This window comes from Anolis sagrei, chromosome 5, assembly GCF_037176765.1.
Source record: "Anolis sagrei isolate rAnoSag1 chromosome 5, rAnoSag1.mat, whole genome shotgun sequence".
NCBI classification, from domain to species: Eukaryota; Metazoa; Chordata; class Lepidosauria; order Squamata; family Dactyloidae; genus Anolis; species Anolis sagrei.
The window spans coordinates 157,462,939-157,489,471 of NC_090025.1; the positions used below are offsets into that span (position 1 = coordinate 157,462,939).

The 26,533-nt window shown below is 37.9% G+C and overlaps 1 protein-coding gene across 2 annotated transcripts in view; it reads left to right on the plus strand.

Annotated features, from left to right (window-relative positions):
- The first annotated feature begins 2,396 nt into the window (after window positions 1-2,396).
- The window catches only part of NR1H4 (nuclear receptor subfamily 1 group H member 4), a 53,868-nt gene continuing 29,731 nt past the window's right edge, over window positions 2,397-26,533 (plus strand). Inside the window, exons 1-4 of one of the 2 annotated variants that reach the window (XM_060777246.2) lie at window positions 2,397-2,560; window positions 7,580-7,719; window positions 14,064-14,426; window positions 19,704-19,844. In XM_060777246.2, the coding sequence (XP_060633229.2) occupies window positions 7,635-7,719; window positions 14,064-14,426; window positions 19,704-19,844 (589 nt within the window). In that variant the 5' untranslated portion in view covers window positions 2,397-2,560; window positions 7,580-7,634. Of the gene's footprint in view, window positions 2,561-7,579; window positions 7,720-11,285; window positions 11,390-14,063; window positions 14,427-19,703; window positions 19,845-26,533 lie in introns of those variants that run through there. The other variant, XM_060777247.2, reaches the window with a different exon arrangement.

The window sequence follows — 26,533 nt, forward strand, 5'->3', positions numbered from 1 at the left end:
AAACAAGTCATACAGATGAATCTTATCTCTTTTTTGATAGAATTACAAGCTTGGTAGATTCAGGGAATGCTGTGGATGTAGCATATCTTGATTTCAGTAAGGCCTTCAACAAGATCTTCCATGACTTTCTTGCAAACAAATTAGTCAAATGTGGGCAAAACGATGCTTTTATTAAGTAGATCTGTAATTGGTTAAGCAACCGAACCCAAATGGTGCGCACCAATGGTTCCACTTCATCCTAGAAAAAAGTGACTAGTGGGTTCTACAAGGTTCGGTCCTGGGCCCAGTACTGTTCAACATCTTTATTAATGACTTGGATGAAGGTTTTATAGAGCATGCTCATTAAGTTTGCAGATGACACCAAATTAGGAGGGATAGCTAATACTCCGGAGGACAGGATAAGAATTCAAAATAACCTTAAGAGGTTAGAGAGCTGGACCAAAACTAACAAAATGAATTTCAACAAGGACAAATGTAAAATACTACACTTATGCAGAAAAAAAGAGAATGCAAAGATACAGAATGGGTGATGCCTGGCTCAACAACAGCCCATATGAAAAAGATCTTGGAGCCTTCATGGGCAACAAGTTGAACATGAGCCAGCAGTGTGATGCAGCAGCTAAAAAGCCAATGGGATTTTGAGCTGCATCAAAAGTAGTTTTTAGGGTAGCTCCAACAGAGTTACCTGCATTTTTGGACCCTTTCTCCCCTATGATGGGGGAAAGGACCACGTGGCAACCATCATTTCCCTCATCTGATGGAGACAGGGACAGGGTGCCAATGCACCTTGTCCTGATGGGGTAAGGAGGGAGGGCACATGGGGGGTTGGACTAGATGGCCCATGTGGTCTCTTCCAACTCTATTATTCTATTCTATTATTCTATTAAATACCAGTCACTTAAAAACACAAGGAAAGAGAGACTATTGTTTCCATTTGTGCTCATGGGTTTCCCTTAGGCATTTGATTGCTTACTACGTAACAGAATTGTGGGCTGGGTTGGCAACTAGTCTGATCCAGCATGGAACTTATATTTTTCTTCCAGTGTACTCATATCCTCGGGTTGTGCATGTGTGTGCACACCCATATGCACACACAGCCATTTGTGTATGCACACACATTTGTAAAATGGAATGCCAATTGCTATACAATATCTAAATCTTTCCTACTCCTACTGTATATTGTATAGGCTTCTGAGGAAGTAATCTTATCTGTTAAGATTACTTGACTATCTACCTTTGATAACATTATTAATTGGTAATCAAACTCTTTTGTCATTAGATATATTTTACTATGGTATTTTCACTGCTGCCCAATTTTTCGACAAGATTATGGAAAATCTTGACAGAAATGAAATTAAGCTAAGAACATTTGTTTACTATTAGAAGGAAGATAGAGATAAAGATAACTCCTTTAACTCAAGTGCCTGCATCCGAAGTTGTGCCTCAGTCAACTGAGATGTGGTACTGTAGGAAAGTGGTACAAAAAGGTTTCCCACCTCAATAACAAGGGCCTTGCCTAATTTATAGTATCAGAGCAAGAGTTAAAGATAAATAGGAATCAATGCTATGCAAGCAAGTATCCATTCTAGCCTACCATCCAGGAGATGCTCCATTCCTGGATGGTAGGTTAGTTACTCTAGGTTTTTTTTTTTTTTTGGGGGGGGGGAGGGTTGTGTGTCAGGAGTGATTTCAGAAACTGCAAGTTGCTTCTGGTGTGAGAGAATTGGCCATCTACAAGGATGTTGCCCAGGGAACGCCCGGTTGTTTTACCAACCTGTGGGAGGCTTCTCTCATGTCCCCACATGAGAGGTTGGAGCTGACAGACAGGAGCTCATCCTGCTCCCCAGATTTTGAACTGCTGACCTTTTGGTCAGTAGTTCTGCTGGGACAAGGATTTAACCCATTGTGCCACCGGGGGCTCCTACTACTCCAGTGAGTATAGTAGGTTTTGATCTCATAGTTGCAGAAGGCATAGAGCTCTCTTGTTCAAACAACTTGGCTACTAATCCATTTCTGGATACAGTTCAAAGTGCAAGTTGTATTATACATTAAAATATTTGTACTATATCTTGTTTTATATTTTATGTGAATGTATGTTGGGTAAAGCCCATTGATTTCATGGGTGAATCATTTTAAGGGCTAACAGCTGAATACAGGCTGATGCTAGCTAGCTTTGGGTTGTCTAATTCAAGAGAATGAAGAGATGGAACTTGACATTACACTTTTAAATGTTATCCTGTAGGAATTCCAATATGTCTAAGCAAGAAGCATTGCCTGCCCAAGTTTTTTTTAAAAGGTTCCAATATTTCAAGTCTGTTTAAACAGTTTATCAAAGAAAGAACTGTTAATGAGTAATCTTTCTCCACAGCCGCTCTGAGCCAATAAAAAGAAGAGGATTAAGCCTAAAGTCAGCATGTTATCACACTGAAGGCTTCTGCAAAAGTGAGAAAACCTAAACAAAAATGTTCCCATTTAAAAGTCATTAGGATTTGGAACTGAGTGCAGAGAGTTGATTCATAGAGTTAGTATCTACCAGCAAGACGACAAGAAGACACAAATTGTAAGTCATTATATATATTTGGATAAAAAAGTACATAATCTTTTTATTCCTAATATCAGGGTTTTTTTACCTGCATAGAAATGTATGTGCTATCAAAAACTACAAAAAGAAAAGATCCAAATGCAAACTTTGCAAAATCCAGTGTCTCATTGTAAGTAAGCTACTGAATAGTAATACTTTGCTGTAGAAAACGCTATTACTGATTTTGTATGGCATTATCTAGTAGTATCTAGAATCTGACTCGTGATCTCAACCAGTTGTAATCTATTGGCATTAACCGATCAGTCCCTCCTTGCCAGAATACAACACTGTAAATTAAATAATAATTCCTGCTAATGGATTCTAATACTGTCTCCACAAATACCTTGGAGAAAAGACAGAAAGTAGCAAAACATGTGTCAGCTTGCTGAGTTTTAGTTTCCTGGCAAAGTTGGAATTAGTTTCCATCCTTCTAAAACAACTTTTCCTTCTTTCTTTTGTTTTTACAAAGTTTAGAAATAGTTCCCAGTCCATGAAAAAGGTTGTCTTTTTTCTTTGTTCATCATTGCTAATTTGTACAGACTTTAACCATTAACGCTTCTGTTGTTGGGATGTCTGCCTTCTTCCAGAACTGTGTGTATGGTATTTTTTTAGAAGGCTTCATAATTTAACCTGTTAGAATCAGTGTAAGGGAAGGAAGAATAGAAAAACAATGCAATAGGAAGGAAGAATGGAATTGTATATGAATGTGTCCAACTGAAATGATGGGAAGTCAATAAATTGGAAGGGGCGGAAGGAGGGGAGAGTATAACCCAGTGGTTCTTAACCTGTGGATCCCCAGATGTTTTGGCCTTTAATTCCCAGAAATCCTAACAACTTGTAAACTTGGCTGAGATTTCTGGGAGTTATAGGCCAAAATACCAGGGGAGCCACAGGTTGAGAACCATTGATATAACTAAATGTGAATATTGTATAGATGTTAGAAAGTATTGTATTTGTTCATGCATGTATACATGTATATAGAATTATTTCACTGTTTTTAATGAAGATGTAAATTGAAAATAAAAAACATATTAATTGGAATGAGTTTCCATCATTCTAATCTGTACAAAATGGTTTTGATTATAGTTCCAATGAAAATTAGACTTAAAGAGAATTGGAGCACGAGGTGGTCATAATTTAAGTGGATTGTATACGTCCTTTATTTCGATTATTTTGCAAAATTTGGATTTGATTTATTTACACTCTTGTGTTTCTCTCAAAAATCTTTCCTAGTACCCAACTTCTGAGCCTCTAGATAATGTTGATTCCAGCTGCAAACATATCGGTCTGACGGCTGGGTTTATTCAGTTGTGTTACACACTGACATGCAGCTGATATTCAGTGAAAGGACAGACTCAAAAGGTTGAGCAAGTAGTCTTAACATGATGCAATTATTTCTGCAGTTTTACTCTCTAATTTCTCATGAAATCTTATTTTGAAATAAAATTAAACACAGAGGAAACAGATGTAAGGATATGATAAAATCATTAAATATATGAAACCCATCAATCACAGATTAGAAGCATAGTTCTTAACATGTTGATTCCGATATCAACTGAATTTTAATTGGCTATTAATAGTAACTTGTTTTTTTTTGCCTCTTAAGTATAATATGAACAAAACAAAAGTTTAGAACAAAACAAAAGTTTATACTTTGTGATGTTTTGATATAATTTAATATTTTTATGGCTGTTTTGGTTTTTGTATTACAATTTGTTGATCTGTGTTGTTTTGGTTGCTATTATTACTGGGTATATTGTATTTTTGTTGTAAGGTCCCTGAGTCCCTTTTGAGAGAGGGGATACCAATAAAGATGATTATGGAGCTCCCAATGGTGCAATGGGTGAAACCAGTACTTCTGTTTTGGCCTACAACTCCCAGAAATCCCGGCTAGTTTACCAGCTGTTACAATTTCTGGGAGTTGAAGGCCAAAACATCTGGGGACACACAGCTTGAGAACCACTGGGTTAAATCCTTGTGCTGGCAGGACTGCTGACTGAAAGATCAGCAGTTTGAAGTTGAGGAGCAGAGTGAACTCCTGTCTGTCAGCTCCAGCTTCCCATGTGGGGACATGAGAGATGGTAAAACATCTCAGTATCTCCTGGGCAATGTTATTGCAGACAGCCAATTCTCTCACACCAGAAGTGAATTGCAGTTTCTCAAGTCGCTCCTGACACAGTAATAATAATAATGTGGATGTACTTAAAAGAAGTTTTGAAAACACTGATTGCACAACATGCAGCTCTAAATAGTTTAATTCAGGATTTCCCTCATGCTGCATTAGCTGCAGACATTTTATGTAGGTTTCCATTAAAATATTTGAATAAGGGGACATCCAGAAACAGCAGAGGTGTTGTTGTTTATTCATTCAGTTGCTTCTGACTCTTCGTGACCTCATGGACCAGCCCACACCATAGCTTCCTCAAGGCCGTCACCACCCCCACCTCTTTCAAGGTCAAGGTCACCACCCCCACCTCTTTCAAGGATAACATCTATCCATCTTGCCCTTGGTCGGCCCCTCTTCCTTTTCCTTCTATTTCCCTCACCTTCATTATCTTCTCCAAGCTTTCCTGTCTTCTCATGATATGGCCAAAATATTTCATCTTTGCCTCTAATATCCTTCCCTCCAATGAGCAGAGGTACCTAATGATATTTTGCACAACATAAAGTAATACATTTCATCACCTAAAGAGGGACAGTCTGATAAAACTATTAGCTCTAAAAGCTAACACTAATCCACTGGGCATTGAACAGGAAGCAGAAAGAAGTTGCAGCAAGCTGCTATGCCATATGAATGTAACAGCTGAGCGATCTTCCCTCTCAAGTTTAATCTGACCATTTTCATTTCATTTTCCAGCTGTGAGAAGCCACACTGGTATGCAGCAAATATGACATTTTGCAAATATGCTTGACATTTTAAAATAAATTGTTTATTTTATTTGTGCATGGATAACTTCAACTACAATTTAATTAGTCAGTCTTGTGTTACGTTTTGAGGGGAAATGGATACTTGTGAAGAATGACTCATGCATGCAAATCAAAGCCTCAAAACAATCCTGGAGATTTCTACTGAAGAATAACATAGACATTTTTATAATAAAACCTAACATAAAAATCAGTTTTTATCTTGAAATAGTTCACTTTAAACAGCACATTTCACATTAAAAATGAAGCCTCTTTAAGATTAATATTGCTCTCGTGGCCTTTGAAGTATTTTTAAGGTGGACGCAACATTGGCAGAGAGTTCATTGCTGATTTTACCTACTTGCAATCATACTTTTACAGATCATTAAAAACACATAATATATTACACAAAAACAATAAGTACAGGAACAGATGAAGCAGGTAAACATCCAGTGGCAAAATTACAAATGAAATACATGGGAATACTACCATAGTTTCGCCTTCCTGCATCTGACAAAATATGTCCTCTTTAGGAATTTTCTAAGTCTTCCAGGTGATTCTATGGTATGCTTCCACCAGAAGTTACTAAAGAGATGCTCTGGAGGACCTAACACATTCCTAGAGAGGATACTTATCTATGAACTTTCTAGGTACACCATGTGACTGGTAACTTCTGATGGAAGTAATTACTTTCAATAGTATTTGTTGTTATCTATAGGTCCCTGTTTCCATAAAGAGTCCAAAAGAGGAAGGAAAATGTTATCTATGTGTTTGGGTTCCTTAATAGTATAAAGCCTTTACTTTGTTTGCTTGCCACTTCGCAGTTCTCTTTATGCAGTCTCAACATATCACGTTTTTTTCCTCCCCCCCCCCCCCGAGCCATGGGGGGGGGGGAGGAAGGAGGAGGAGGAAGAGCAGCCTCCTCTTCCTCACGGCCTGTGCTCCTGCCGGCTTTGGAGGCCTCTTGGGTGCCGTTGATGGTGCTGGCAGGCAGGGCTGAGGCTTCAGCCCAGCCTGGCAGTTTCATCAACGGTGCCCAAGGGGCCTCCGAAGCCAGAGCAATAAAGGCGGCGAGCAGTATGAGGCTCTCCCCACTTGGCAGCAGCCTCCTCCTTCACGCTGCCTGTGCTACTCCCAGCTTAAGAAGCCCCTTGGACATCCTGGCAGTGCCATCAATGGCGCCCAAGGGGCCTCCAAAGCCAGCAGGAGCACAAGCGTCAAGGAGGAGGCCACCACCGAGTGGGCAGAGCATCCGTATTTCGGGGATTTTCACTTATCACGGGGGCTACTGGAATGGAACCCCCATGATAAGTGAGGTATCACTGTATATTATTACAACTTTTCCTACAATCCATGTGGTTCTGCTTCACCAAAACTGTTTTTCCAGTTAAAAACTACTTCTGCCCATCAGTTCATTACAGAAGCAAATATAAACATTACACGTTACAGAAACCGACAGCTTATGCATAACGTAGTAATGTAAAACACAGCTGTTTCTACCCATATTATGCTCAAGAAGATAATTCAGGGGGCTGCTATGGAAAGTGGCATACTCTTTCATTGGAAAGTGCAGAGGCTGGATAGATATTTCTCAGGGATGGTTTACTTTGGATTCCTGCCCTGGTGGAAGCTGGACTAGATGACCCTTTGGATACCTTCCAACTTTATAATTCTGTGACTTAGATCTGAGCCAATAATGTCCTCAAGCTCAAAAGTAGTGAGATTAATCTCAACTGCAAAGCGGCTGGGATAGTTTGTTGATATTGTTCATTTCAGAAGAGATTCACAATGCTATAGCAGGCCTTTTGTTTCTTCAGATTTTTGTCTAGCACACAAAATAAAAGCAGCTGCTGCAAACTCCCCTGCCAAGATGGACAAAGTGTATTGAAAGGCAGGATGATTCTGTCAAAAATGATATATTTGTCTTTTCTGAAATTTGATTAAAATAAATTCTATACCAAAGTGCGGATAATTTTTGACTCACCCTCATACAAAATATCTTGGTGGTTCAATTTTCCCTCATCATTTGGGGCAGGGGTAAGGGTTAGTCTTGCTTCATAACTTGCTTTATCTATTTTTCTCTTGTCATTTCAGGTTTTCATTGACACTTGGCTTCGTTTGTTGCAATCAGTATTCTATCAAAGACATCATGGCATCAGAGATTAGCCTAGTAAGCCATTCCCAGCTACCTTCAACGGATGGATTTTCTCTTTCTGAAGCTTCTCCTTTATTTGGTAAATCAGAAAATACACTTGTAGTCAAATGGTAACTTAATCTATAGCACGGAGAGAAATGTCTATATTTTTTCTAGTAAAATCCTACAAAAAATGGCCAGGCTTTGATACATCTTGTAATTCATTTGATCTGACTTAGACCTGAATCCTATATTTGTGTCCCAGTGCACTCAGTGAATATTGTTAAAGCTTGAGTTCGCACACAGTTAAATCCCTTTGATTCAATTGATTTACTCTTTTTGGAAAAACAATAGGATCTCCCTGTTTTATAAATATAGGAAAGTATAATTCGAAAATCCCAGACATTTCAAAAATATGTTTATTTAATGCTATAGGAAATTGTTCCATTAAATTGTTTATTTAATGTATAGGAAATTTTTATCATCTCTACTTAGAAAGTTTTCAGGGATGAGTTTCATGAATTCTTGTTCAATAAATTTCAATGTACTTGGATTATCACTGAGAAAGTCCAGCAATGGGTTATCAGACTATTCTTTTGTAGCTGGAATGGTAATGCACTTCTTCTGCAGATAATTAGATACATACTATAGACCAGTACGTCTCCACAGCAGTTGTTCTCAACCTGTGGGCCGTGAACCTCCTTTGGTCCGCAAACCTCCTTCCTCATAATTATTTTATTTTATTTTATTTCTGCTCCTTTCCACAGAGTTAACCAGCCCCACCCCTTTTGGTACTAATGTTGGAGAGTGGGCCCTGGTCAAAGTGGGTCCTGGTCAAAGTAGACCCTGGTCAAGTGGGCCCTGTAAAAAAGAAAAGCTGGGAACTACTGCTCTACAGTATACAAATCATAGCAAAATATCCAAGAGTTTTGTAAGATGAAGACAAGAGAGGAGAGTGGGATAGCTGTGCCTTGCATCACCAGCTCTATATGTTCAATTGTGTGTATAAGTTTCTTATTTGTAACTGGACACTGCATTTACTACTTCATCACACTACAGAAAAAATCCACTTAAAATCCGGTTTCTGCTTCCTGCAGAATGCTGGGGTTTATAGTTTAGGGAGGAGCCTTTAACAACCTTACTAAACTACAAACCCCAGAATTCTGCAGGAGGCAGATTTAAAGTGGATTTTTTTCTCTAGGGTGATGAATAGTTTTAAAATTATCATACACCTTAAAACTATTTTTTTTTCTTTTCATGAAGATCTCTTCTTGTGTATGAAACCTATTAAGTATGCTGTTAATTTTTGTCATTTTAGCTGGCTTCGGAAATGTTTGATATTCTCAAATTTTAAAATGGGAATAAAAAATAAAGCCAACAGAATATAAATGCAGATCTCTTAAATGCACCCTTCCAAAATCCTTTTGCTATTTTCAAGCTACTTTATGTGTTCATATGAAGATCTTGCAATGATTTCTCCTTACGTCACTAAATTTAAGGGCACTCTATAATTAAATACTCTCCTACAAACCCTGTGGTAAAATTGGGATATTAATGAGCAGCTGTTGGGTTTTACAAACAGATGTATTGTTAAATTTGTGCATTTCTGATTTGTTTCAAGTTCAAAAATGATGTTGCTCAGTGGCACAAATACTGTTCAGTGAAATAGAAAACCTTTCATGTTAAAAGCAGCAATAAAATATTATAATATTCATTTCATTTTATAATACAGTTACTTGAAGTTTTGCGTTGTAGGTTTTTTGGGCTGTATGGCCATGTTCTAGGAAGTTGTACTTGAACTTCTTCTCTCACTACATCCTTGAATTCTCTTGTTGACTTCTTCACCCATTCTTCTTTGAGGTTGTTTCATGTTGCCTCAAGTGACTTGTATACTTCTTACAGGCTCTGTAATTAATTTGACTATCTCATCAGCCAAAAGCAGGCCCATATCTCCCATTGAAATACTGTTAAGACTATGTTGTTGTTGTAATATTTATTTATACCCCACTTTATCTCCCCCAAAGGAGGCTCAAAGTGGCTTGACATAAAACATTAAAATCTTGGTTAAAATTATTCTTCATTTTTATGCATGTATGTATTTATTTATTTATTTATTTGCCCTATTTATAATCCGCCTTTCTCAACCCTGTAGGGACCCCAGGCGGCTTACATATCTAGGCAACAATTCAATGCCATAAACATGCATACATAATAAAATAAAAAATCTATTAAAATAATTATTTAAAACATATCAAACCTTAAAACACTTATTAAAACCACATTATCCAAAGTCATAATCCATGGCTGTTCCAAATTGTCATTGCACGATTCCATAATTCTCTAGAGGGTTACTAACTGAACTCTTGATCCCACATCCACATCTTTAGCCTTTTCCTGAAGGACAGGAGGGAGGGGGCTGGTTTCATTAGAGAGGGAGTTCCATAGCCAAGGGGCCACCACTGAGAAGGCCCTGTCTCTCATGCCCAACAACCGCACCTGCGAAGGAGGCAGGACTGATAGCAGGGCCTCCCCAGAAAATCTTAATCTCCTATCTGGCTCATAGAAGGAGATACATCCGGACAGGTAAGCTGGGCCAGAAGCATTTAGGGCTTTATAGGCTAAAGCCAGCACTTTGAATTGTGCTTGGTAGCAGACTGGCAGCCAGTGAAGCTGGCATAACAGAGGAGTTGTATGCCACCTGTACCTTCATTTTCAATATTGAATTGTTCTTACATGTTTTTGCACTACAAATAAGATATCTGCAGTGTACATAGGAATTATTTATTTCTTTTTTCAAATCATAGTCCGGCTTTTCAAAGGACCATGAACTGGTCCTCTGCTTTAAAAGTTTGAGGACCCATCTTTTGTATGTGCCTCTAACCTCATCTGATAATTTTCCTTCAGGCAAAGCTTTAAAAGAGAATTTATTTTTTCCAGCATTCATATACACATCATGTGGGAAATCTATAATTGGATGTGTCGGTCAAAGAACATCCAGTAGGGAATGGGACATATTTTGACTTTGAAATTTCCTTTCTGGAGCAAATAGGACAATGCAAATGAGTGCCTGCTATTCAGATGGATCTTTAAAATCTGCACTTCCCGTATAATGTGTAGTTTTGTTTGGCACTTTCTCTCTATGCTTAACAGTCATCTTATCTAGACATTGCACCAGTTTAACCAGTGGATTTGAAGAGCAGAGGGCTGAGCATATTGAGAACAGGCAAATTATCACTTTGGGATTCTGGGAGTTGGAATTCAAAAACTTAAATTTTCCAAGCTCTGGATCTATCACCTGGGATGGATGTGTACCAGAGAGGAACATATGCCCGTACCTTGTTCCACATTCATGCATTGTTTCTGGCTGTGAACAGGAGAGAAAGTATGGTGAGGAATTCAGGGTTACTCCTGGCAGTCATCCTCATAAACTTTGGTGATGCCAGATATAATCCTTAAGGGCTTGATGGAGCCTCACTAATGCTCATGTTAATGAGTTTTTGGATGTACTTCAGACTGTATCACACTGAACTGGAAATTTTACATTGCTATTTTGTTAGGCATTTTTCAAAGGAACACCTTACAATAAAGTTAATCAGTAAACAGTATAACCTCTGGCCTAGAATTTCCTTGGCTTGGCTGGTCTTAGAGGAAGTTTTAGCTTTTACTTTTGAGTGAAGTATCGGGATGTTAAGAAAGCAACACCACAAAGTCACTTGTTTTACCGGAACTATCCTATAAATAGTCAGATAGAAACACTGTGGGGGGAAAAGGTAAGATTACTTCGGCAGATCACTGTCATTCTGAATAGTAGCTCTGATTATTATAACGATACAGAACTGTATCCAGCACTAGGTGTTTATGTCCTGAGGAATCTAACATTATTTCCAGCAAAAAGACTTTTTAAAATGCTGAGCTCTTTTCTTGCATAATCTATTTTGGTTTAGTCTCCTTGATCTCCATAGTAATTTCTTGCATGATTATTTTGATTTCTCTTATTCTGGGCTTGTGGCAGCTATCAAGTTATATGCATGCTTTTCTATAGGATAAGACTGAGGTCACTTCTACACTGTCCTTATATTCCGGGATCTGATTCCAGATTATCCGTGTTGAACTGGATTATATGAGTCTACGCTGCCAGATAATCTGGGATAAACAGAAAATCTCAGATCCTGGGACATAGGACAGTGTAGATCCGGCCTGATCTAACAACTCTTGCATAGTGGTGGTTACTATTTTTATTATTATGAATGACCATGGTCTGCTGAAGTGTGCCATATTTATAAAGCCAGGGTACATATTCATGGATTTGTTGGGTTTGTTTGCTTTGTTAGGCAAAAGTAATATGTATTAGGCAACTGTGAGCATGAATAAGCTGTGCCTTATAGAATCAGGCCAAAGCTCTCCTTGGAATAGTACTCTCAGCAAGTGAATCTCAGCAAGCGGAAGTACTTGATGATTCCTCAGAAATTTACCAGGATGTATGGGAATGATCACAGTGACAAAACAAAACTTGGCATTATTTGCAGTCTGGAGCATCCAGGACTTCCCAAAACGGAAGATGTTACAAGTCCTATTTTCCCTGCCAGGTCATTCCATGCACCCAATGCTCTATCTGCCTATTCTATCCATGTATCTTCCTTTATTAACTCTATTTATCCAGTCATAATAACAAAAGATACAACTCCTTATCAATAGAAGATACCTTCCAAGTCTACTTGTGGATGACTGAAACTGCAGATAGTACCAAACTCTATATTTTCAGATTGCAGTTGGTTACTTAATCATAACCTACTACCACAGAGTTAAAGGGAGTTTGGAAACAACATTTTTCATGGCCACGAGGAACATCTCCTCATTCATCTGCTACTCCCAAATTTCTTCTTCTTGCTTTTTCAGCAGACACTTGCACAACATGCAGAGAGCACAAGGTTAACTGCTGGCCCAAGTATAAAAATGCACTGGTGGACCAAGAGATGCCCACAAATACTTCCATTTTCTTAGTAGCTGTATTCATGGGTAAAGGAAAGCATTGAAAGTGAACCCATGGATTAGGAGGTCTTATTGTAATAGCCGTTGCCGATGGGTAATATACTTCTGAATACCAGTTACTGGAGATACAGTAAGTCATAACGGAAGCCAGTTGTCTTCAGGCACTCATTGTAAGTCTTCCAGATACATTTAAGAATAGAATGCTAGATTAGAACAGAAATGGGAAAATATGCTTTTTTGGACTATAGCTTTCAGCCACCATGGCCCATGCCCAGATATTTCAAGACTTGGTTCAGAATGAGTCCAAGATAAGGATGGAAACTGAGTCCTTTACACCAAATCAGTCATATGACCTGACATTTCTCCCTGGATCCAGTACCCGTTTTAGAAAAAGAAAACTTGGTGAGGTTGAAGGGGGAAAGAACTGAAACTATATAGGAGTGAGGGATGGACTCTTAGACTCTCAAAATCAGTTTACTTGATCTGTTTGTCTTTATTTATGAAAAATATGTAAATCCCAACTTGCTTCCCAACAGAATTCCCAAGACAATTGACAATATTATTAAAACAATAAAATAAAATTATTTATTTTCACCCTAGCTGGCCCTGGGGCAACACTATGAATACTTAAATACTTAACATATGAAGAATAAGTAATTATTGTAGATCAAAATAGAAAAGAAATTTATCACTAACAATCAGACCAGATTGCCACTTCCATCACAAACTTTGCTATAAAATTGTGCCACACCATTTTTCTCATATTTGCATTGTTTCCATATTCATCTTTGAAAAACTTTCACCATGTTGTGATAATTTTTCATGTGTGTGTCAGGAGTGACTTGAGAAATTGCAAGTCACTTCTGGTGTGAGAGAATTGGCCGTCTGCAAGGACGTTGCCCAGGGGACGCCAAGATGTTTGATGTTTTACCATCCGTGTGGGAGGTTTCTCTCATGTCACCACACAGGGAGCTGGAGCTGACAGAGGGAGCTCAATCCGCTCTCGCTGGATTTGAACTGTTGACCTGTTGGTCAGCCAGTACAAGGGTTTAATCCATTTTGCCACCGGGGTCTTCCGATGGTGAAATCAAAACACTTTTGTGTTTGTGTTTCCAAATAAAAAAGTGAAGTTATTGTAAAGTAAATCCTTTGAAAAACCCTGAAACCATCTTGGGGGCCATATGCATTTCTCTATACACTCTTTCCTAGATCGAAACCAGATAGACTAATAGACCAAAGTATTGTGGAGGAAAGAAAACAGGATTCTGAAAGTTACACTCATTTAGTGCAAAACAGTTTTAATGAGACCTTTCACTTCATCCAACATGTTTCATTTAGGATGATTGATCGTCAGTACAAAAAGGAACTAACAACAAAGTGGTCAGCAAGATAGTTTTTTTAAAATATTCTATGAAATGAAATTTATAATAATAGAATCTGTGTGCTGTTTTCTAGGTGTCCTTCCAGATCCAATGACTTCTCCACTGCAAGATTCTGATGTGTCACCATATTCCCAGTACAACCCTGTGCACTTTCCACCAGCACAGCCAACAATCTCTTCACCATCTTATTACTCCAGCCTTAGCTTCTATCCCCAGCAGCCAGAGGAATGGTATTCCTCAACCATGTATGAACTCAGAAAAATACCTTCTGATAACTTCTTCACTAAGGAGCCAGACCTAGTGAGCGCATCTGTGGCCAGGAGGTCTCGAGTGGGGAGTTCATCCGGAAGAATGAAAGGCGAGGAGCTCTGTGTTGTCTGTGGTGACAAAGCTTCTGGGTACCATTATAACGCTCTTACCTGTGAGGGCTGCAAAGGTAGGACAAATAAATGGGAGAAAACAGAACAATGGGCTCTTTATATATTTCATTTACTAGAGTTAAAGTAGAGTCACTGCTGAAATTTTGTTTGCTTCAGGCCCCATTTTTGTGCAACTGTAAACATTTTTGAGTCTAGAGTTACACATTTAAATAATCCATTTGACATTTGTGCCAGAGGGCTTTACTTTTTCAGTAAGACATCAATTTGCAGAGGGAATTTTGTTCATCTCAAGACAAAGTAAGAAACTGGCATAATTAATCTTCATTTTCAAGCACCAGGACTAGAGGAATGCACAGAAAATAATAATAATAATAATAATCCCAGTGATGATAGGCACACTGGGTGCAGTGCCTAAAGACGTTGGCCTGCACTTAAAAACAATTGGCACTGACAAAATTACCATCTGTCATCTGCAAAAGGCCACTCTACTCGGATCTGTATGCATTGTTCATCAATACATCACACCGTTGTAGACACTTGGGAAGTGTCTGACATGTGATCCAATACAAAAGCCATCATAGTTTGCTGTGTATTAATCTTGTTGTGTATGTAATAATAATGATGATGATGATGCTTTATTTATAGCCTGCCCTATCTCCCTGAGTGGACTGGCTATACTGATAGTCACAGGACCATTTCCCAGTAACAGGCTTCAAGTAATAATATTGAAACCTTGTCAGAAAATATTTGTGACCTATGCTTTTTGCCATTCTTCCTATTTTACGTCTGAGGGATGAAAAGAGATCTATTTTGCTAACAACCAGATTCTCAGTATGACTAGTATCTAAATGTCAAGAAGCAAGGCTTACTTTGGAACAATGACAACATCTGTTCTCTATCATATGGAACATTTAGAAACATAAAATGAAATCCACTTTACTGTATGAGTAGTCCCCGAGTTACAAACATTCAACTCACTTATGAGTCATAGTTAAGAAAGGGGGTTATACAACAGGAAGTTAGATAACAGAAATATACCTGAAAGAGTTATCATGGAGAAAAGGTATCTCCACTGAAGCTTTATCACTAATCCTTGTTTCTATAACAAGCCATTTTTTAAAAATCCAATTATCACAGAGACAGAATGGGAGGTGAAGTCTTCTGAAAATGGGCACGGGCAGCAAAGGAAACACCACAGGGATGTTAACCCTCCCCTATACTATTCAAAGCTTGCATGTGTGTGTGTGTGTGTGTATCTCAGAACTGGTACATTTTTAAGGGTAGCTCCAGCCATATGTGTGTGTTGTTGTTGTTCATTCATTCAGTCGTTTCTGACTTTTCGTGACTTCATGGACCAGCCCATGCCAGAGCTCCCTGTCAGTTGTCACCACCCCCAGCTCCTTCAAGGTCAATCCAGTCACTTCAAGGATACCATCCATCCATTTTGCCCTTGGTCGGCCCCTCTTCCTTTTTCCTTCCATTTTCCCCAGCATAATTGTCTTCTCTAAGCTTTCCTTTCTTCTCATGATGTGGCCAAAGTACTTCATCTTGGCCTCTACTATTCTTCCCTCCAATTAGCAGTCAGGCTTTATTTCTTGAAGTATGGACTCATTGGATCTTCTTGCTGTCCAACGCACTCCCAGTACTCTCTTCCAACACCACAGTTCAAAAGCATCTATCTTCCTTTGCTCAGCCTTCCTTATGGTCCAGCTCTAACATCCGTAGGTGACTATGGGGAATACCATTGCTTTACCTATGCGGATCTTTGTTGCCAGTGTGATGTCTCTACTCTTCACTATTTTATCAAGATTGATCATTGCTCTCCTCCCAAGAAGTAAGCGTCTCCTGATTTCCTGGCTGTATTCTGCGTCTGCAGTAATCTTTGCACCTAGAAATACAAAGTCTGTCACTGCCTCCACGTTTTCTCCCTCTATTTCCCAGTTGTCCATCATTCTTGTTGCCATAATCTTGGTTTTTGTTTTTTTTGTTTTTGTTTAACTGCAACCCAGCTTTTGCGCTTTCTTCTTTCACCTTGATTAGAAGGCTCCTCAGCTCCTCCTTGCTTTCGGCCATCAAAGTGGTGTCATCTGCATAGCTAAGGCTATTAATGTTTCTTCCAGCAATTTTCACCCCAGCCTTCATTATGTGTATGTATATATAAACATGTACTTATGGCTGTAGCTACCCTTAAAAATGTACCTGTTCTGATTTACATACAAATTCAGCTTAAGAACAAGCCTACAGAACCTATCTTGTTCATAACTTGGGAACTACCTATATTCTAAGAGCAGTAATATTTTAAAATAAGGAGTATCCATTCCATGATATTAGTAAGATACACTTTTGTTAAGATACATTATCTGATATCTGTAGGGTTTCTGCACCATTTAATAGTTTGTGTACGTACATTGCCATTTCATGTCTCATATCAATAGAATAAAAGAAATGTCTGCTCCATCCTTAATATTATCAACCTGCTTCTCTGAATAATGTTAAGGTTTGTATGCAGTTTTATATACCGTAGTGTTGATCATTATGAGACATTGTAGAACACATATTTTAAAATATCATAATTTAGTATTTATCTTAAACAGGTGTTTAAAGAACTGAACTGTTTTCTTCAAGCAATGAAAAACTGAGCTTTAAAGCTAACCTCTGCTATCCTTTCTTTAATATGGAAATCACACTAAATTCGAGAACTGTGGAATAGCAAATCTGTGGCTCTGAGTGAAAGCACCACATAATTTGCATTTCAAAAGAGATCGGTCTGTGTCACTCAAATATCTTTGAATGGAGACTGTTGGCAAGACAATTTAGATGCAACGTCCAATGAACATAGGGAAGTGCCCATTTTCTTGATAAAAGATGCAACTTTATTATTCTGTAAGGAAAACTGTCACTAGCTACTTTAAATGAGGAATATGCTAGAACCGAGAATTATACATAGACTTACGTGAAAAATTGTATACTTCTGTTTACAAAGTGTATAAATTTAAAACAATTCTCTTATAATTATTGCAAAAGAACAATTAAGCTTAAATTTATCGTGCCTTGTTTCTGGCTTTTGGAGTCAGAAGTTTCTTCATTCATTAAAGAATGTTTTTTAAATGGATTTCATGGAATCTTTTCCAGGCAATACTTTGCCTCATTTCAGCAATGGTCTGGAGTGTATTTACTTAGAGATTGAAAACCATCCAAATGACTAAATTCTATTTTACCATCAAGGTCAAGGAGCAATAATTTAGAATAATGGCTTTATAAAGATTGATGGGTAGGCTTCAGCCTCCAAAGTCAGTTAACAATGTTAAAATTTGAAGTTACTCTCTGTTGGGTGCTACAGCCTGTACAGCATCCTTCATCCACCAAGACTCATGAAGCCTGCCTCACAGAGATACCAAGTCTTTTTCTACTATTACTACTGCTGCTGCTACTGCTACTATTACACTGTCCAACAGAACTTTTAGTGCCTCAAATGTTAGTCCTGTTTCTGGATATATTTGACCTGCTAGTTCCAATAATGATACCCATTTTTCCCCATCAGCTCAAGTTTTTGAGATATAGAACATATGCCAGTTTTCATCTACTTGCTTATAAAGAATCATGATAACCATATCTAAGAAACAAGAGCTGATGTGATCTATTCAATTCAATTCTCTGAGTCAGTGCCCCAAATTATTATTTACTTATTTACAACATTTATATCCTGAAGGACAGCGGCTTACATGAGTGGCATTATTCCGACAACCACAATTAAAAGCAATTAAACAACAATTTAAAACCACATCAAAACAACATATGTAAACATTAGATGACTATTGTGCATAGATCCAAAGCCAGATAATCAGACAATCATATTCATCAATCCAAAGCCAATTCCAACTATATTGTACAAATAATTGTGCTGGGCCAAATGCTTGCTCTCAAAGTCAATTTTTCACTTGTTTACGAAATGGCAGGAGGGAAGGGGCTGATCAAATCCCACAAAGGGGGGGGGGTGTTCCACAGCTGAGGGGCCACCACTGAGAAGGCCCTGTCTCTCATCCCCACCAGTTGAGCCTGTGAAGGTGGTGGGACTGAGAGCAGGGCCTCCCCAGATGTTCTTAACCTCTGTGATAACGCCAGGAACAGGCCTCAAAAGGAAGACACCATGGCCTTTTTTTGGTTGGGTTGTTTTTTAATCTATATTTTAAATACCACCTTTCTTCCATAAAGTTCAGGGAGGTGCCTCCTACATTCTATTTAAACCTCGCAATAACCGGAAGGAGAGAAATGACAGCTCATGGTTACATACACTTTCAGGGCTGAGTGGGCTCTTGAACTTCGCTCCCTCAAATCCCAACCCAGCACTCCAAACTGGCTGGAAATAATTTTTTTGTCTTCTAGGATATTGTTGTGCATCACAGGCACATTACAGGCCCTGCAATTTTGTTCCTTTAGAATTGATCAGTTTTAACTGGCAGGTTTTTCTCCCCCCATCCCTCCCTCACTGCATTGTTGCCTTTGACTTGAATACAGTCAATGAATTAAACTGAATTTCCTTTGGAACTGTCAGTCACGAAACATCAAGTTTGGAGAAGCAGGCTCCCAAATCAACTTGGTGGTATGAAGACCATGCTTTTCCTTTAGAGACTTTGGTGTTAGTTTAACATAGATCACACAGAAGGAAATTTTATTGTGTTTGGAGGGGGCTGATCGCCAGTAAGGATTGCATTCTATGTTCAGACAATCAGATATCTATTGCATTTCTTTGGTTTCAATTTCCTGCTCAGTGATCTACGTTCCCTTTATGAATGCATCCCAGATGATGTTCACTTTCCCACTCATTTCTGGTATAAAGACATCTGTCAGATACTTAAACATTCATGTGCAATCTGTGCATACGCTGAGGAAAAACAAAGTTTCCTTTGGTATAAATGACTGTGCAGGAACCTGGTTGTATGTTTTATTGGAATCCTGGATTGAGGATATAATTTTAACTATAGGTTAAAAGTACATGCACAATGGAGGACCTTCTTATAGCAACACCAGAGGCACTCCACGTGGCCAGCTGCTGGTCAAAGGACATTTAGTATAATGCCAAGTTTTTAACTTTGTGTTTTTAAACACATTACAACTATAACCCCAATTCGCTTCTGATACGATAAAATAAAATAAATAACTGTGGATAATAGAAGTAAGTATTCTTTAAAGCAGCATACATTTTTCTAGATCTAAAGAAAGAGAAATAATTGCATATCTTGTGTTTAATATTATTTACTTAGTTGTAGAATTCATTTTAAAACAAAAAGTAGTTTCAGACTGAAATCTTATCATGATTTCCGTTTGTTCACCAGGATTTTTCAGAAGAAGTATCACCAAAAATGCTGTGTACAAGTGTAAAAATGGAGGAAACTGCGAAATGGACATGTATATGAGAAGAAAGTGTCAGATGTGTCGTCTACAGAAGTGCAAGGAAGTTGGGATGCTGGCTGAGTGTATGTATATCGAATTTATAGATCTTTCTATCTCACAACTATCTGTTTTTTTTCATTTTTTATTTAATTTTATTTAAGAAAACATACATTTGCAAGTGTTTGTTGCATACAGTGCAATACTCGCCATCTATTAATGTTCTATAATCCTTTATCTCATAGTATATTTCTATTAAGGGGTCACAGTCTACTATCTAAATATTACATAAAAAGATATCATAGATTCTTACTTTGCATCCACTTCTTCCTTGTCTACGGTCTTATAGGATCCTCTATATACATTTTTAATTTAACTTTACATCAAGGTGTTGAATCATTGGTTGCCATTCATTAACGAAGTTGTCTAGTATTTCTCCTCTTAACAATACAGTTATTTTGTCCATTATCAACATATCTATAATATATTTTTCCCATTCTTCTAGAAGAGGTATATCTGGGGTTTTCCAATATCTAGCATATACTATTCTAGCTGCCACTGTTGTGTAAAACAAAATTTTTCCAAATTTTCTTTCTAATTCTTCCTTAGGCATATTCAAAAGGTACATTTGAGGTGTCATTTTGAAATTTGTGTTTAACATTTTTTCAAGATATATGTGGATCTGTTTCCAGTAATTTTTTACTTTGCTACAAGACCACCATGTGTGATAGAATGTACCTTTTTCTTTCCCACATTTCCAACATTTGTTGGAGCAATTGTACATCTTAGCTAGTCTCTCTGGAGAGAGATACCATCGCAAATGCATTTTATAAACATTTTCCTTTAAGTTTTGACATGCAGTGTATTTCATTCTTCTCCTCCATGTCTTTTTCCACTGGGACATTTTTATCTCTTGGCCTATATTTTGGGCCCATCTAACCATAGAATCTTTTACTATTTCCTCTTCCGTGTGCCAAGTCAGTAATTTTTTTTTATATATATATAATTTTTATTGAAAGATTTTCCATAATTACAAGCATTCTTATCAAAACACATCTAGATTACAGTAGATTATTGAATCAAACATCCTTCCTTTTACATTTCTCCTTTAAAAGTTCACCATTGACACATCCCCAATCTTTACGTAAACTCGAATGTCATCCTTATGTGTATTATTCTCTACTGGAATCCGCGTTCGGCTAGTGTGCAGGGGGGGGGATGTGTTAGAGGGGGAGGAAAAGGGGAAGTGGGAAGGGTAGTGAGGGGTAATCGGATTGTGAAGAAATAGCTTAAACATACATACATCCATTGAACTTCCCAGCGGTCCTGGGGGTAATTGCATCCTTGTATGTCCTTACTTACTATTACCTATCCTTGTTGCGGTTGTCGACAATCAAATGAAAGTCTCATACAATTAAGTTTTTCTTTTCTTTAAAAAAGAGTCTAAGTGGGTACCAATCTACTCTTCTCTTTACATTTATGTTATATATCAAGTTGGATAATGAGTCTAACTCCATAAAGTCCTTTATCTTATATAACCATGCCTCCAACGATGGCATTTCCCTCGCTTTCCATTTACTCGCTATTACAGTTCTCGCGGCTGCTGAGAGATGGAAGAGCAAACTCTCCTTGTTTTTCTCCAACTTAAAGTCCAGTAAGTGCAGGAGGTAATATTCCGCCTTTAGCTCGAACTTTAATTGCAGGATCCCTTGTACATTTCGGTGGATCTCCTTCCAGAAGGTTTTGATTTTTTTACAATCCCACCAACAATGTATAAATGTGCCTACCTTGGTACCACATTTCCAACATAAATTACTTGCTCCATGATGAAATTTTGCTATTCTTGTTGGCGTTAGGTACCACCGTGTATACATCTTATACCAGCTTTCTTTAATGGTTACTGTCTTGGTGAGTGTCAGTTTATCTTTCCAAATATCTTCCCAATCTTTCAAGAGGATGGTGTGTTTCAAATCTAACGCCCATGAGATCATATTTTCTTTAATCAGTTCCTTTTCTGTTCTCCATTCTAGCAATTTTTGATAGAGAGTTTTAATCACCTTCCTCTCCTTCACCATTACCTTATCCCAAAGAGAGTCAGTTGGGGCAAAGCCCCTCTTATTCTCCTCCTTAAAGGTATCCATGACTTGATGGTAATGGAACCAGGAGAAATTTGCATCTAGGGACTTCAGTTCCTCTATTGATTTCATTCTGTATTGGTTTCCGACCTTTGCTAACAGGACCCTATATGTATGCCAGCTACCGCTTGGGAGCTCCCTTTTTTGAAAGGCCTCGATGCGGGAAATCCAGAGGGGTGTTTTATCGTAAAATCTGGTTTTATACTTCTCCCATACCTTCAGCAACGCCGCCCTGATGGTATGGCTGGTGAAGTTCTTTTCTATTCTGGCCTTCCCATGCCATAAATAGGCATGCCAGCCCCTCCTTAACTCTGCACCCTCTAAATTTAGAAGTTTTTTCTTTTTGAGGGTTGCCCACTCCTTAACCCAAGCCAATGCTGAGGCCTCAAAGTATAGCTGAAAGTCCGGTAGCGACAAGCCTCCCCTATCCTTCACGTCTATCATCGTCGTGTATTTGATTCTGGCGTTTTTCCCCTGCCAAATAAATTTCTGTATATCTCTTTTCCATATCCCGAAATAATGATTTGTTCTAAGTATCGGGAGCATTTGGAATAAAAAAATCATCTTAGGTAAAATATTCATTTTTATCAGAGCCACTCTCCCCATAATACTTAGCTTAAGCTGTTTCCATTTTTCTAAAATTTTGGAGATTTCTTTCCAAGTCTGCTCATAGTTGTTCTTAACCAGTTGTATATTGCTAGCTGTTAGAGTTATCCCTAGGTATTTGACTTTCCCGGCTATGCTAAATTGTGTGGTCCTCTCCAGTTCTAATTTCTTAGCTTGGCTAATGTTCTTTGTTAATAGTTTAGTCTTTTGTTTATTTATTTTTAGCCCGGCCACCCTTCCGTACTCTTGAAACACTTCTACCCAGTTTGTGATGTTCTCTGTTGGGTTTGATATTATACAAACAATATCATCCGCGTACGCTTTTAGTTTAAACTCCTCCTTTCTTATTTTCACTCCCTTTAGGTTTCCATCTCTCCTTATTCCTTCTAGGAGGATCTCCAGTGACCATATAAATAAAAGGGGTGAGAGGGGACAGCCTTGTCTGGTCCCTCTTTCGATTTGGATATTGTCTGTAAGATGACCATTTACTCTTATCCTGGCTCTTTGATTTGTATATATAGCCTTTAATGTGTTATTAAATTGAAAGCCCATATCTCTCTCCTTAGCTAAATGCATCATAAAATCCCAATTCACTCGATCGAAAGCCTTCTCGGCATCTACAAATAAAAGGCCTAATTCTCTTTGGTGATTGGCTTCATGGAGCTCTATGATATCTAAAATAGTTCTTATATTTTCACTCATTTGTCTTCCGGGGAGAAATCCATTTTGGTCTTCTTTAATTACCTCATTAAGATAGATTTTAAGTCTGTTGGCCATTGTATGAGCAAATATTTTATAATCTATATTCAGTAAGGCAATTGGCCTGTAATTTTTGACGTTGTCTTCCTCTGAACCCGTTTTATGTATTAAGGAAATAGTCGTCTCTTTCCAGGAGTCCGGAATTCTACCTTCATTTAGTATATTATTAAATAATGTCTTCAGGTGTGGTAAGAGCTCGTCTCGAAATAACTTATAATATAATGCTGTTATTCCATCCGGTCCCGGTGATTTTTCCATAGGGAGATCACTTATTGCTCTGATTATCTCACTTTCCTGTATCTGTTTATTCAATAGTTCCCTTTGTTGTTCTGTAAGCTTTTCCAGATTATATTTTGACAAATATTTAACTATTTCCTCTTGTGGCGTGTTTTCTTTCTTATAGAGTTCCTCATAGAATTCCTTAAATTGTCTGCTAATCCCTTCCTCATCTGTGTAGTAGGTCCCTTCCTTTGTTATCTTAATGATGTGTTGGGATTGTCTTTTTTCCCTAAGAGATTTAGCTAGGAGCTTACCCGGCTTATTGGCTTGTGCATAATGTTTGGCCCTCAGATATTTCAAGTTTTTAGCTATGTGTTCCAGTTGGTACGAGTCCCTTTGTCTCCTCAGCAACTCTAACTCTATCATAATTTTTTTCTTTCCTGGCTTCTTTTTAAGTAAGCTCTCTTTTTCCTCAATGCTCTTCAACAGTTTAGTGAGTTCCTAATTTCTCTTTCTGTTGCGAGTTATTCCTTGCTGGATTAGGTGACCTCTTATAACCACCTTCCCGGCGTCCCATACCACCTCTTCCTTTACTTCTTTATTAGCGTTAAGCTCAAAGAATTCTTTAATTTTATTTCTATCCATATCTACATCTTCTTCTTTTTAAAGCAAGAATTCATTTAATCTCCAAGTCCTTTGCTGTTTGTCGCTAAACACCTTTAAAGTTATGGGGCAGTGATCGGAATTGCCCCTGGGCAGTATTTTTACCTTTTCTGATTTAGTTATAAGGGTTTTGGACATCCACACCATATCAATTCTGGACCAGGTGGAGTGGCGGGCTGAATAAAATGTGAAGTCTCTACCTGAGGGGTTTTTGGTTCTCCAAACATCGTACAGGTGCCAGTCCCTTTTTAATTTGAGAAATCTTTCCGGTAGCCTTCCACCATTCTCTCTGGCCCTCTTCTTCCCCGTTTTATCGATCTTACAGTCTAGTACTCCATTAAAATCCCCTAACAGAATTAGATTGTCAAACGACTGTTCATTAAGTTTCTTTCTAAGTAGTTTCAGGAAGTTCGTTTTGGGGCCCGTGGGGGTGTATATATTACAAATAAGTAATACTTGGTTTCCCAGGGAGATCTTAATACCAATCATTCTTCCCTCGTTATCTTTGAAGGCTAAAGTAGCCTTATAGGTGTCTTTGACATATATGATCACCCCCCTTTTTTTTTGGGTGGCTAAAGAAAAAAATTCTTGACCTAGTTGGGGCTGTGCTAAGTACGAGCTGTGTTTAGGAATAACATGGATTTCCTGTAATGCAATAACATCATAGTTACTTTTTTTGAGAGTGCTGTATATGAGCTTCCTTTTATTTGGGGAGTTCATCCCATTTACATTATTCGAATAGAGTGATAGGCTCTTCATCTTGATTTACATGTTTATCTTTTCCTAAATTTTTGTATATATATGATATGGCGACTCTGGACATATCCGAATAAAATAAATATGGCAGATCTACGTATTTTATCTTGGAACATCAAAGGAATGTCCACACCAGAGAAAAGAAGGAAAATCTATCACTTCTTAAGCAAACAAAAACTTGATATTATCTGTTTAGAAGAAGTGAGAGTCAAAAAAGAGAAAAACCATTTAATGCAGAATAAAAGACTTGGGAAATACTTTTGCTCACTAGCAGATGAAAAGAAAAGGGGGGTTACAATTTATATAAGAGACAACATTCCAGCACAAGAAATCTTCAAAGATGAATCTGGACACCAATTAGCAATAGAAATCACCTGGCAAAACCAAAAAATCCTACTGGTTGGAGTGTATGGACCACATAATGCAAAAGAAAAATTTTATAAGAGACTGGAGAAAGAATTATTAGACAAAGATTATGAAGAAATCATCTTGCTGGGAGATTGGAATGGAGTCCTGAACCCACAAATAGATAGACATTCTGGGAAGAAGATCAAGCAAGATCAAGGGAAATTGCCCATAGCTTTTAACACTCTAATGCAAACAACAGGGGTGGTTGATGTCTGGAGACACCTATATGGGAATCAGAAAGGATTCACATTCTACTCAGAAGTACATTCATCCCTGTCAAGAATAGATATGTTTCTCACATCAAAAACTCTTATCCCACAGATTAAGAAAATGGAAATTTTGCCGAGAACCCTCTCAGATCACAACGCAATTCTGCTAGTTTTCAAAAAGAAGAGAACTGACTTCTCCTGGAAACTAAATGATAACCTGTTACAGGACTCAGAAATAGTTAAGAAAGCAAAAGAAATCCTAACACTATATTTTACAGAAAACAAACCAGGAGAAGTAAAAATGGAGACAGTTTGGGATGCAAGTAAAGCCATCATAAAAGGGTTCTTTATACAACAAAATGCAACTAGAAACAAAAGAAAAAGGGAACAACTGGATAAAATAAATGAAGCAATCAAGGAAAAGGAAAGAGAACTTCACAAAAATCCATCTGACAAAAAAATAAAAGAAGAAATAAGGTTACTACAAAAGCAGCTAGATTTGATCTTATCAGAGGAGATAGCAAAGAAATTAACAAGATGGAAACAGAAAAACTTTGAATGGGCTAATAAAGCTGGAAAATGGCTAGCACTACGATTAAGGAAGGAACAAAGCTATGCACCCATTACAAAAATAACAGATGGTAAACATATACACCATGAAACATCCAAAATCAAAAAAATATTTGAACAATTCTATACAAACCTATACAAGAGCAAAACAACTGATAAGGAAGAAATCAAAAAGTATCTGGATGGGTTAAAGATAAATAGGTTCACAGAGGAAGACAGAAGAAGTTTGAATCAACCAATCAGCATAGAAGAAATAGAAGAGGCAATACGATCTTCCAAAAGTAATAAAGCTCCGGGGCCAGATGGCTTCACAACAAAATATTACAAAGTATTCCAGGAGAATTTAACTAAACCTCTACAAGCCATTATGAATTCGATAAAAGAAGGGAAAATACCTGAAACATGGAAAGATGCATATTTATTTACAGTTCTTATATTCCGCCCTTCTCA